The 12218-nt window shown below is 39.0% G+C and overlaps 1 protein-coding gene across 6 annotated transcripts in view; it reads right to left on the reverse strand.

Annotated features, from left to right (window-relative positions):
* DENND1A (DENN domain containing 1A) overlaps positions 1-12218 on the reverse strand; it is a 189070-nt gene that overhangs the window by 23214 nt on the left and 153638 nt on the right. For all 6 annotated transcript variants that reach the window (XM_034067586.1, XM_034067583.1, XM_034067585.1 and 3 more), the window contains one exon: positions 9852-9983. In XM_034067586.1, coding sequence (XP_033923477.1) covers positions 9852-9983 — 132 coding nt within the window. The remainder of the gene's footprint in view (positions 1-9851; positions 9984-12218) is intronic.

Consider the following 12218-nt stretch of genomic DNA (forward strand, 5'->3'; position numbering starts at 1 on the left):
TGCAGATCTGGCACTGTTTTACTAATTATCAGACGAGCGATTTTAAGCAATGAGATGTTGGGTGAAGAAAACTTACTTTCATTTTTACTATGAAAAAATACTATTTAAAAATTACAGATCTCACATCTCAAAGTAGCTATTATCTGTGCAAGGAACTTTAACAACACAGCTAGTTAGGGGTTTTATACTAAAGAAGACATTAAGAAAAGATAACTTTTAGCCTGCGAGGTAACAGCTTGTGAGCAGAATATTATCTCAAACTAATTGTGGATGTCTGTTGAGATATTTTTAAAGTGGCATTCAAAACAGTCTTTATGAGTAAATTAGAGGTGCTATTTCATGTGCAGCAACAAGTGCAACTAGAAGAAATGCATAAGGAAACACAACTAGATGAAAAGGGGTTTGTCAGTACATACAGAAACTAAGAGTTTTCATTCTCAATTAGTAGCAAGGGGTGTTGCTAATAATTTCCAAAGCAAAGCTTTTCTACATGAGTATCTTATTTCCTTCAGAAACTCAGGTCTGATTTAAAAACTGCTAGCATGTTTCAAAGACATTCAGACATAGGAGAGATGCACTATCCAGAACGTACCCATGCTCAAACACCTCATGCTGCAAAAGATCTGAAGTGCTGACTTTGGAAGAATATGCTGGACCTCAACTGAATACTCAATAAAAAAACGGGAGAAAATAACAACACTGAAAAATGCATGGTACCTACAAAGATTCAGTACAAAAGCAGATGGAATCTATGAGGCAGCTGTTTTATTATCCATCCACATAATAGCACGCACACTACTCTTTACATACTCCCATATGTACAGCTCACAAACTGGGATGACAAGAACAGTGCATGCCTTACAGCATATATTTTTAATTTACACTCTGAAATACTTCAACAGAAATCTGCTGGGTGCTGTGATAAAAATAATCTCCATGTTTTAAGGGATGCCTTAGTTTCAAGCCATATTCATAGATTGGGAAGGTAGAATGAATCTGGCAAAATCATAGCAATGCCTATAGCTCTGCCAAGAATTCATGAAAGGAGCAGGAATTGCCACAATCAAACACTGATTAGTTTAATGAGAAAAAACAAGGACCTGCTTTCCCTAATACTGAGTGAGAACCTTTATTTCAGGCATCTGAGTCATATCTAGTGTCATGGGATACTGCCAAAAATGCATTGGTCCATCCCAAAGCCACTGAGAGGAAACTCACTCTTTACTAAAGGGGAAGAAGGTGGTTTTCTGTAAGTCTACCTTCGCTGCTTCTTTCTACTGGCTGAGACAAACTGTCCATTCTCATAAAAGGTAAAATTACCTTTTCATGGTGCATCTAGACACAGAGCACTGAGAACTCCTCCTCATTTGGCAGTGCTGACAAGGTCCATCTATTAATCTCACACTGTGCAAACAAACTGAGAATAGCTAACTTTTGAAAATACTAGATATGATAACGGACAACATACCAGCTTGCTTTGCATCTAGGACTTACATGTTGCTAACACAATATAGATTTCTGCTAGAACCAAGAATGAAAGCAGGAGCATGACATCAGGATCACATAGATCTTGTCAAGTTAAAATGTCCCACCAGGATGAGGCAAATAGGCCCCTTAGCTACAACTTATAATCTGCTTGTTATGTATTACAAACAGGGACAGCAAATCCTAAAACCATAGGTAACCCTGCTGTGTATTATTATTGTTTATAACTGATGCTATTCTAAAAACACAGGGCTTAAATAATAAACCCCTTGGCTGTAGAACTAAATGGTATTTTATTTCTCTTGCCTGCAATTACAGAAAAAAGGAAGGATTTTGAGAATTAAATGGATATATTTTTCTATGTGTGCAGTAAGTGTTGAGCAGACCAACAGATTCAGGCCATGCCCCAGAGCAGCATGATGTTGATGGCAGGAATATTACGTAGCAGTGGTTAACTTGTAATGGTATCTATGGTTTATCTGTGGACCTGTCAAGACTTCTGATTACTTCCGAGTTCCAGTGACAGGAAAGTTCACACACTACAAAAAAAAACCCAACAGTACAACCCCCCCAAAAGATGATATTAACACAATTTGAGATTGTGACCACTTAGTTCTTTTATCTCACTTTTTATCTGCTGTGCAATTGAAAATAAATCCTGACATTCTTCCATCTATACCTGCATTCACGTCTTCTAAAATGCTGTAAAAGAACCCTATTAAACTGGTATTATTCAACACTTTCCAGTTTGAAGACTCCTGACATTTTACAAAGGAGATGACTGTCAACAGCCTCTTATTTACCTGGCACAGATCCCAGCTGCCTGTAGACCAGTTTGAAAACCACTGTTAAGCTCTATGTAGTAGGCATCTCTTCCCACAGGAAACAGATGCCTACAGAACACCAAATACTGAATTCAATCTAGAGTCATTCTAGTTCAAAAAGCCTCACTCATTTTGTTTCCTTTTTGTTTATACATAGTGAAGTTTTAGATGACAAAGAACCATACTGAGAACAGCTAAATATATAAGGCAGGAGGAAGCTAGCACTTCTTAAACCAGTTTCTGACTGGTCTGTTCTGTTTCTGTGGTGTTTTGACACACTTGTCCCTTGCTGAGCCTTCCTTTTGCAGGTTGCTTCCGCCAGCAGTGCTGTCTGGGGAAGGGGGTAATTTGCAATGACTCACAAGCTTCAACTCATACACCATTTTTTGTTCTGAGAAGGTATCAGAGAAAAACTCAAGACACTTCTACTTACAGAATGACTTCCAAGTGAATTTCTTTGAGATCCTTGCTTTAACACAGAACCCCACAGCCCATTTTACCTGCTCTCCTTGTCCTTTAGGAAAACCACTGGTGACTCACTATCATTTTTTGTCATTTCTTCGACATTTTGTCCCATCCTTTACATCTCACCTTCCACACCAGATTTTTTTTCTGGATCCTGCAGTACCAGCAGAATCCTGCATTGACAATGCCCATGCTTTAATCGTAGTGGATAACTCTGTGAACACACCGGTATGTTCACGGTACTAAGGCATGTCTAATAACCAGAAAATAACATATCCTGTGGACTCCACATTGCATAATATGCCTTAGCCTGAAAGCAGCATAACTTTCGTGTGTACAGGAGGATAAATCACAACTGTCTGTTACTTTTCTGCATGATGAAAGGGCCATGAAAGAAAGCTCCCTTAACTCACTGGACCATGTCCCCTTTTGGGATTACTAGCCAAACACCAAGGAGGTTTTGTTCAGAATTATACACAGAGAGAAATCAGGGAAGGGTTTGAGAGAGAATCTCATTGAGATGATGCTCCAATTTCCGAAGAACTTCTACCAAAATGAGGTGTATTTTGCAGTGCTTGTTTTCATCCTGTTTCTCAACATACATGGATGAAGAGACATGTAAAAAATCCCAGACCCCAGGAATATATTTATCCCCATGTGTTAAAGTCTATCCATCTACTATCTCAGCAGAGTTTAAAATCACAGCTAATAGGTTAACAACTGTTTTTCTTCTGCTTCAGATGAAGAATATCAGAAAGCTGGGGGAATATTCGGCTTCCCAATTTGTACTGACTGCTCACTGCTACCTGCAATGTCTGTTTGACAGGACTGACATTTTGTACCGCTGTGAGATGGGAAAACGTGTGACATTTTTATTCATGGTGGCGTACGCCCTTGTAATGATCAGCCCTGGTCGATGTGCTTACTGCAGCAGCCCCGAGCCCTCGGAGAACAAACAAGAACCGAAGGTGCCAGCAGTTTGGCTGCCTTATTAAACATCACCAGGATTCTAACGAAGAGCAACTGCTGGAAAATCTCACTGTCAAATCCTCAAGGACATTGTCAACATGGAACTAACTACATATATTTTTCATTTAAAATACTGGAAAATCCAGCAGTGCAATATTAAATTTAAAGAAAAAAGCCATGCTATTTTGTGTGTGTTTTCTTTTTTAACTGGTCATTTCATCAGCCTTGCATTGGCCTTTCTGTTGGCCCAATGCTAGAAATGAAATCAAGATCCTGCAACAAATGGTTTAAGGTGTTTGAAAATGGATATATCCGTTATGTTTTAACAGCTATTTTCCTCTAGCATGCAGAATACTTGTACGGGGCAGGGGGGGAAAGATGGTCTCTCATTTAAAGAGTTCTATAAACAGCAATGACTCCTTCTCTCAGCCTCATAATTCACTGAAGAAGTCTACATAATTAGGGGATACTCCTCTGCACAAACACACAATAGTACATGGCTTCTCTGTCTGTAGTAGGGCACTCCACAATAGTTTTACTTGGTAATAATCAGCCCACCTCAGAAATGTAAATCCCAAAAATGCCTGGCCAAACTAGCAATCACAGTGGGGTTAGCAGTTAGAAGAGTTGTATGTTTCACTTTCTCCCTTTAATCTTCTAGCTTAATCCAGGGGCCCAGAGGTCAATTCAGGCAGTTCTGGTGTAACTGCACACATCAACTTTGTAAGTAATATATAAGAAGCTTCTGGATGCTGATCTACATTGATAGACTAAGTAAGTCACTCATAAGACACTCTGAGCTTTTCTCAAGTTGTCAATGTAGGTGATTTGGTTAGCCTTGCATGTACTGATGTATTTATTTCATACGTATGCATTATTTATAAAGCACAATTCTTTTTCCACATGCCAGCAATGATGGACCAAGAGACAAGATATGGGTTCCTCAACATAACAGGACTAATAAGGAAATTCTGCAGACATGTTACAGCTGCTGCTGCTTGTCACAGAGCCCTAGGAGGTTGGCTCAGACACAGTATTTCCTTCATATGTCCAAGTGTTATGACATCTGACTCACATGTACCCAGGGCAGTATATTTATTCTGAACATCCCTGTTTAAGAAGTGCTTGAAATACCAAGACAGTTGGAAAACACTAGAAGCAGCAGCCCAGGATGTGCTTTTTTTTGTGGATGAATACATCTGTTGGATGGAGGACTGGAGCCACACAATCTTATGGCAAAGCATGAACTCCTACATAGCATGAGCTACAGGCATATCACATTGCTGTAGTCGCTGCAGAAGACAATAGCTGTCCTGTTGCTCATTAGAAAACACTGCAAGTGAGTGCATGAGAGGCAGTAACCTTTGGGGCTGCTCTGCAGGTACTGTGCATCTTCCTAAAGAGAGCGCCAAGTCTCACTTGTCAAATATTTACACGCATGACAAGAGTGCAAGCCTTTTTAGTTAGCTAACTCCTGTCCCATGGATTGCCATTTCTGCAAAACCTGAACACCACAAAGCAGAATCCCAATCTAATGAATTATTGACATTGGTTTTATTCCCTTGACTAAGAACACCGTGCCCTAAGAATCTGATGGGATATCTGAGTAGTCTCAAATAGACATTTGATGCACAAGTGTTTTTGGGCCTATACATTTGCCTTTCTTGCAAGGTCACTTTTACTAAGCAACAGTGAATTGCTTTCTGAAAGGAAAAGAAAGGAGTGAGAAGAAATGAGGGTACAAAATATGCTTTCTGAAGACGAAATACTTTTAAAGAACTAGGCTTATACTTACGCTATATCCACAAAGAATCAAATGGAGACCAGGAGGGAACTCCACATGGCTCAGCAGAGGAACAGGGAGACCATACTGCTCATCAGTGGGGACGAGTGGAATGGAAGCTCATTTTCTTAATGAATGATCTCTATTGTCAGAACAGTTCAGAGTGGCAAGAACAGGAGGCTGGCTTTGCAACCAGAGCATACAGTTGCAGGAATATTAGAAAATGAACTTGTTTTCCCCTTTCCCCTTTGTTTTCTACCTCAGTGCCACACAAAGCCTGCTGTGATCCAGGGGAATCTGCTATTGTTCCAATGCACCTGAGTGTGAAGGGAGTCACAGGGTCTGGCAAAGGAGCCTTCCTCCCTTCCTTGCTTCATCTCTTCTACCCTGGAGATAATCCTTCCCTGCTGCCTCTGGCCTCAGTGATCCCGTTTTGCATTTCTGGAATGTAGCTGGCTGTTTTTCTCCCATCTTCCCCCTGACCTCTTAATGCCATTTAATCTTCTTGAAGAAGAAACCTGCCCTACAAAGCAGAGCTGTTTGTTCTGCACGTATAAGTGCAGATCATGAATAGCAAAAACGAGTATGTTCATTTACAGCAAATCATCAAACCAACAAATAAGATGGCAATTTCCATGTTATGTCCTGTAAAGCTCAACAGCAGTAAGAATCAGCTAAGAGAATTTGGATAAGTCTTTTCAGAGTCAGATAAACTGCTGTAGTATCTGAGTATATATTTTCCATTTATTTCATAGTTATTTACATTAGCCCCCTAATTCTTCAAGAATGGAATATGATTTCAATTCTTAAGTAAAGACATACTTGGAAGAGTCTTGTATTTTCTGAAGTTTTCCCTTTTGGTACATAAATGAAGTAAGATATAAAATTTTCTGGTAAATAAAGCAAGACACAGAAACATAAACACACCTAAGCTGACAAAAGACATTCAATTATAATAGAAACAATTAAAGTGCTGAATGGAACTGCCAGTATAATGTACTCCTAATGAAATGATAGCCTTTCCTAACAAATGATGCTTCCAGCAGCTTATAATTTGTTGTTTTAATTGTACTAGATGAGTTGTGTTAAGTAAAAAGAACATTCCTTGGTATAGCTTTGTCTTTTCAGACTCTGGGCTCACCTCCTCTTGTGCCTACGCCTCTTCTCAACAACTGATGGGAAGCCTGGGCATTGGCAGTGATCCTGTATGAGCCAGGAGGCTCTTGTAGAGGCAGCCAGTGCAACGCTTCCAAGGAATAGCATGAAGGCTTAGTTAGGGGCGGAGGAGTGGGAAGGTTTGTGGATAGAAGCACAAGCTTCATTAGGAGAAAGACATGTTTAAAACAGGCATATTTGTGGAAAATACAGTGCTCCCTTTACTCCCCAAGAAGGTTTTAAGACAAAAAGCTGGAAGCAAGCAATGGTAACACTTTTGCAAGATGCGTGGCATCTTTTATAATTAACTTTACTTTTCCCCAAAACAGAGTACTATTTAGCACTACATACTATTCATTTGAATCCTTTTCTTCGCTTAACAACTGCTCCCTCTTCTCCCTACACACTAAACCTTGATCGCCTGTATTGCTCTTGCTACTTGTTGAGTGCAGTTGTATTGCCTCAGAGCCCATGACAACAGTTCCCTATATTTGGCTGATCTGAGGGTCAATATTAAAGGTACACTCCAAGTAAACCAAAAAGCACACAAAGTCAAATTGGAGAAAAAGCTGTGGTCACACTTTCCCTTCAGTTTTGTTTAAATCTTTACTGCATTGCCCTAAGCTGTCAGGCTAAATCCTTCTTTGCACCATCAAGGAGAGATTTCCCACAATGTCCTAGTCATACAGAAACCACTGTTAAAACAATTCAGTAATAAACAATCCTCTCAAACAATGCACTGGCTACAATGAGCTACACCACTGCAGAACCTCACACAGCCAGGTAATTGCTGCTAAATCTCTGAGAACAATCAGCTGAGGTGCTGTGCATTCAAAGACATTGCAAGAGATTTTCCTGATATTTTTTGTAGCGTAACAACTGCAGCTACACAACTGTATTCGGAAAAGCTAGAAACTACCTCACTATAGGGTGAGAGATAATGAGTTAAAATTAAAGGTTGCTGCTGGCTTGCTAGCCCATCCCCCTTTAGCTAATCTGTCATGTAATGAAGAGAAGCACCTAGCATAGGACAGCTAGCTGCCGGCTCACTTACAGCGAGCTGATTAAGAATGTTCAACCAACAGCAGACTGCAGACCTTTCCAACGAAAATAAATAGACTGTATGCAAATGTGTTTGTCACTTTGACAGCATGTCTCAATTAAAGCATCTCGCTGCTGTTGGTAGGCTCTCTCACTGCAGTGCTATGGACGAGGCTTACTGCATTACTGATACACAGGGCTTGACCCTAATCCGCATGCATGCATTTTAAAAAAGTCTGCCTTTGCCATATACACTGGCATAATACTACCAGACGTAGAAAGCAAGTGACAATGAGAAAAAAGCCTCTTTCATCCTCTTCAGTTTATAAGAGCTGTGAATGCACAAACAGCCCTTATTTCAGAGTTCTTGTGGCTTTTTAATTGTTCCCACCTACTGTATTCTAGACAGAGTTAAAAGTGACACTAAAATCTCTCCCTTTAATCACTAGTTAGAAGGTATCTCCCATTTAAAGAGTAAATGTTGCTGCTTTTTTTCTCCCCAAAGCCTTAATTTATATTTCATAAACCTGAACATCTATTCCTTTTGAATGAAAGTATATTCCATTTTCTTTTTGGAGTTGGGCTAACAGGAAAAAAAAAGCAGCCCTGTGAAAGGACAAAGGCTGTGAGAGAGCCCTACAGTAGCTAAGTTAAATCATTTTTGGGAAACCAACATTTGTAATATAATGACAGTAATAAGCATTTAGCAAGTGAGCCCTTCACCATAGCCAGTGGCTCAGGAAAGCTGATGTGTGTTTCTTTTGACACAGAGAAAGCGATCATTAAAGATTTGAAAGTGACCACTAAAAAAAGCTCATGAATTTAAACCCGCACTTTCCACTCGATTATGTATCTCATTCATCTACCAAAACATCTGAACCACCCATACTGCATAAAAACCTAAAGGAGAAAACACAATGTAGATTATAATGTTATCTGGATTTCTAACTGCTTTAAATGAAACGGAAGGTTTTCCTGCTAGATGGCTACATTTCTCCAGTAGCTCAAATTCCTCTCAAGTGTATTGGCACCAACAGTAAGTGAAAAATAAATCATGCCTGCAAATACTTAATTGGAAGAGAATCAGTTTAAATAAAAAAAAAAGTCTCCAAGAACTTACATTTCAGTGGTGAAAGTTCTGCAAGAAAAAAAGCTAATTCTAAAATGATTCAGGCAACACTGCTCTGAGCAACGACTCTATCTCGTGTAGCCCTGTCCAATACCTGAATCATCAATGCAGCTATACCAACTATTTTTATTAACAGACACTTTGCTAAAAAAGCTGGTTTGCGTCACGTCTTGTAATTCCCAATATTTCACATTTGTTTTCAAGTTACACTATGTTTCCTTCGAAGAAATCAGATATTCACTCCTGTTTTCTGATCATTATAGTGCAAAAAATAGATATAGAGAAAGACGAGAGAACTGTGAACACAAAAAATGGTATTTTTTGAGTCAGGCTGCACTTCACAGGAGAACACTGGCAAACTGATAATAAATACTGTACGTTTTTTCCATGAAAATCACAGCAACTATGAGGTTTTCTAAGTAACTAGCTCTTAAAAAAGCCCCATGACCAAACTCACTCTTTTGCAGACTTATCAAAAGAAATCCTGTAACTAATGTGCATAGCTCAGTTGTCAATACTGAAATACAGAGAACATTAATAAGCTATTAATTGATTTTTCCATCTTAGTTCATAGCATTTAATTTTCAGAGAATGTTAAAATGCTTTAAGAATTGGATGGTCTATATTGACACTAATGATCTGGCTAGATAACAGGGAACATTTTAAATTATATTTCCTCAGTCCTGAGGGCTACTGCACTTTGCATGCTATAAGAACAGCAAAATAGTTTATAAAATTACTATAATAATTATGCTTCCTTCCCCCATTCACTTAGAATTTATATTCCTCAAAACTATAGTATGAACAAAAAGCATCAGTAAACCCCTGAAAATTCAGGTTTTAGAACTCCATTTAAACAGATACATCAGAAACAAACCTATAACAAGGCAATTCAGTTACAAAGAAGAATTAAACACTAGTCATATTCATTACTGTGACTTTTCTCTGAACTGCTTTTCCTGAGTGACACAATATAAAGACACCTAACACTAAGACATACCTGACCAAAATGTACTGTGATTGGCCTGCGGTCTTCTCTTAATTTAGGGTCCTTCTTCTCAACCAGTGGTGAAGGTGCTGTTCTTGGTAGGGATTCCTCTGGTGTCACAGAACACCCATTCTCAGCAATGTCCTGCATGGTAGGAGAAGGTGAATAGCATGGCCAGGAACATTCTTGATTAAGGGTAAGGGGAACAAAGGAGACACTAGAGGATAATGCTGACTAACAATTTTGATGTTAGGGGGAAAAAAACACCAAAGTACAAAAAAGAAAACATCATTAGAATAAAACATTTTGTTGTACTTTGTCAATCAGAGCTTGTACATAATCACTCTCTGCTCCTAATAACAATGTTGCACACAGATACATTCAATAAAATGTCTGACTTAAACATGCGAAAGCCAGAAAATACATAAGGAGAAAAAAAACCCCACAGCTTAAAATTTCTGTTCCAGGAATTCAGGGACAGGGCTATTCTGCTTTTTGTAAGCTTAAATGAAAACGGTCATTCTATTTATGCACTTCATGAATTATATACAGTAGAACAATTACTTTTAGAAGTGGTAAAGAGGTGAAACTCACAACTTAGCTTTGCATTTTATCTTTGAGTCTGTGTATACTGAATATGCCTTCAGGAGATTGTATAAAACAAACTGCTGCCTAGCAGAATGTTTTTTTTTGTTTTGCTTTTGACATTAGTCCTTATCTTCAGAAGTGACCCAGCAACCTAAGCTAGAAGACTTAGCAAGTGGATGTATGGTATATGTAACATAGGTTTTGAAAAAGACAAAGGCATGTAGACATAAGGAATCAGAAGAAAAGAGTTTGAAAGTCAGTTGAGAAATAGTCTGTAACGCAGTGGGCCCCAAACCTTACATCTCTTTGCAACAATGTCAAGGAAATAATGCTGGGTAAATATAGAGAGAAACCTGCACACACTGTAGCTCTGCAAGACTGACCTAAGGGTGGCTGCTGACATTGCCATGGCTTTGATTCACTGACCTTTGACATGCCCCCTCGAGCTTCCGCCTTGAGAAGGTACAATAATGAGACATGTAAGCTGATGGCCAATTAGAAATGGTTCTTTTGGACACAGACTGACCTAATGTGTTTAGGTCAAATGAAACAAAAAGCTAGATGGACTTTCTAAGGGGCTTTGTCTGCTCCACAGAGAAGCCGGGAGACCTTTTTAGATCCAGCTGGCAGAGCAGTGGTTCACCAACATGGGCATGAGGATCGTGGGGAAATTAACAACTTGGTCAAACTAGAGAGAAAAACTTTTTCCTCCCCCCATCCTCCAGCTGCACAAGGCTACCTTGTCTTCAAAAAATACAACAAAGGGCACTGAATTAGCAACAAAGAGCCCCAAACCAACTCAGTGACAAGAACGGTAAGCTTCTGTCAAACTCATACTTTAGCTCCAAAACAACAATATGCTACCAAGGGATCTGGTCAGTTTGGGAATCACAGAACCTATGGCAGCAACCTATACTGTTCTACATTAAATAACAACTTGATGTATGCATTTCTATACAAGTATAGCCACATTAAATGGGCACTAAGCTTCAGACGTTCTATGCATATACTCTAAGGGTGACCAGCACATTCAAAGCCACCTGACCTGTACTGAACAGTGGAGTTTCCCAGAACATCAGAGCTTTCAGAGCTCTGCTTGAGGCTGTGCCTCCAACCAAGGCAACAAACAGCTGGGAACCACGCACCATAATTATCTCTATGTATAAACAGTGCTTCCCCTAAAAACTGTCTATACCTTATGAAGGAAGAACTTCAGAGATTGAATGATATGTAAAGTTTACCCAGTAAACTGAGCAAGGTTTTCTTCTGTTTAAATAAGGATTAGTAATCTTTTTAGGCACCTTTTGTAATGCACTACAAATATTGTCTATTAGAAGAGCAAAAAGCACGTTCCAGAGTGTCTACAAGAATTCTCCAGGTTATTTTACAAACCTCAAAATGAGTTGTTTCTAGTTGTGCTGATAATGAAGTACTGACGGTAGCTCAATGATAACAGGCATTAACTAGAGCCACACAGGGCTCTAAGTAAAATATTATTGAATACATTAATGCCAAATGCCCAACCATTTATATAAATTGTCTTTTCCAGAAGCTTTCAGTAAGTTACATTCTCCTTACTGAAAGTTGAGGATGGTACCATTCATATTCCTCCTTCTCCCTAATTCTATGTAGTTAAGCTTCAAAAGAGCCAATAACAGAGTGAGCGACTTGACCACCACGGTCCATTTGTGAAATGGAAAGAGCAGCCTTAAAAAAAAAATGGGGAAGAAGCAGCAAAAATAAAAAAAAAGAAGAAAGAAAACGAAAAGGTACTGTATCAGATACAAAATA

This window comes from Melopsittacus undulatus, chromosome 11, assembly GCF_012275295.1.
Source record: "Melopsittacus undulatus isolate bMelUnd1 chromosome 11, bMelUnd1.mat.Z, whole genome shotgun sequence".
Taxonomy (NCBI): Eukaryota; Metazoa; Chordata; class Aves; order Psittaciformes; family Psittaculidae; genus Melopsittacus; species Melopsittacus undulatus.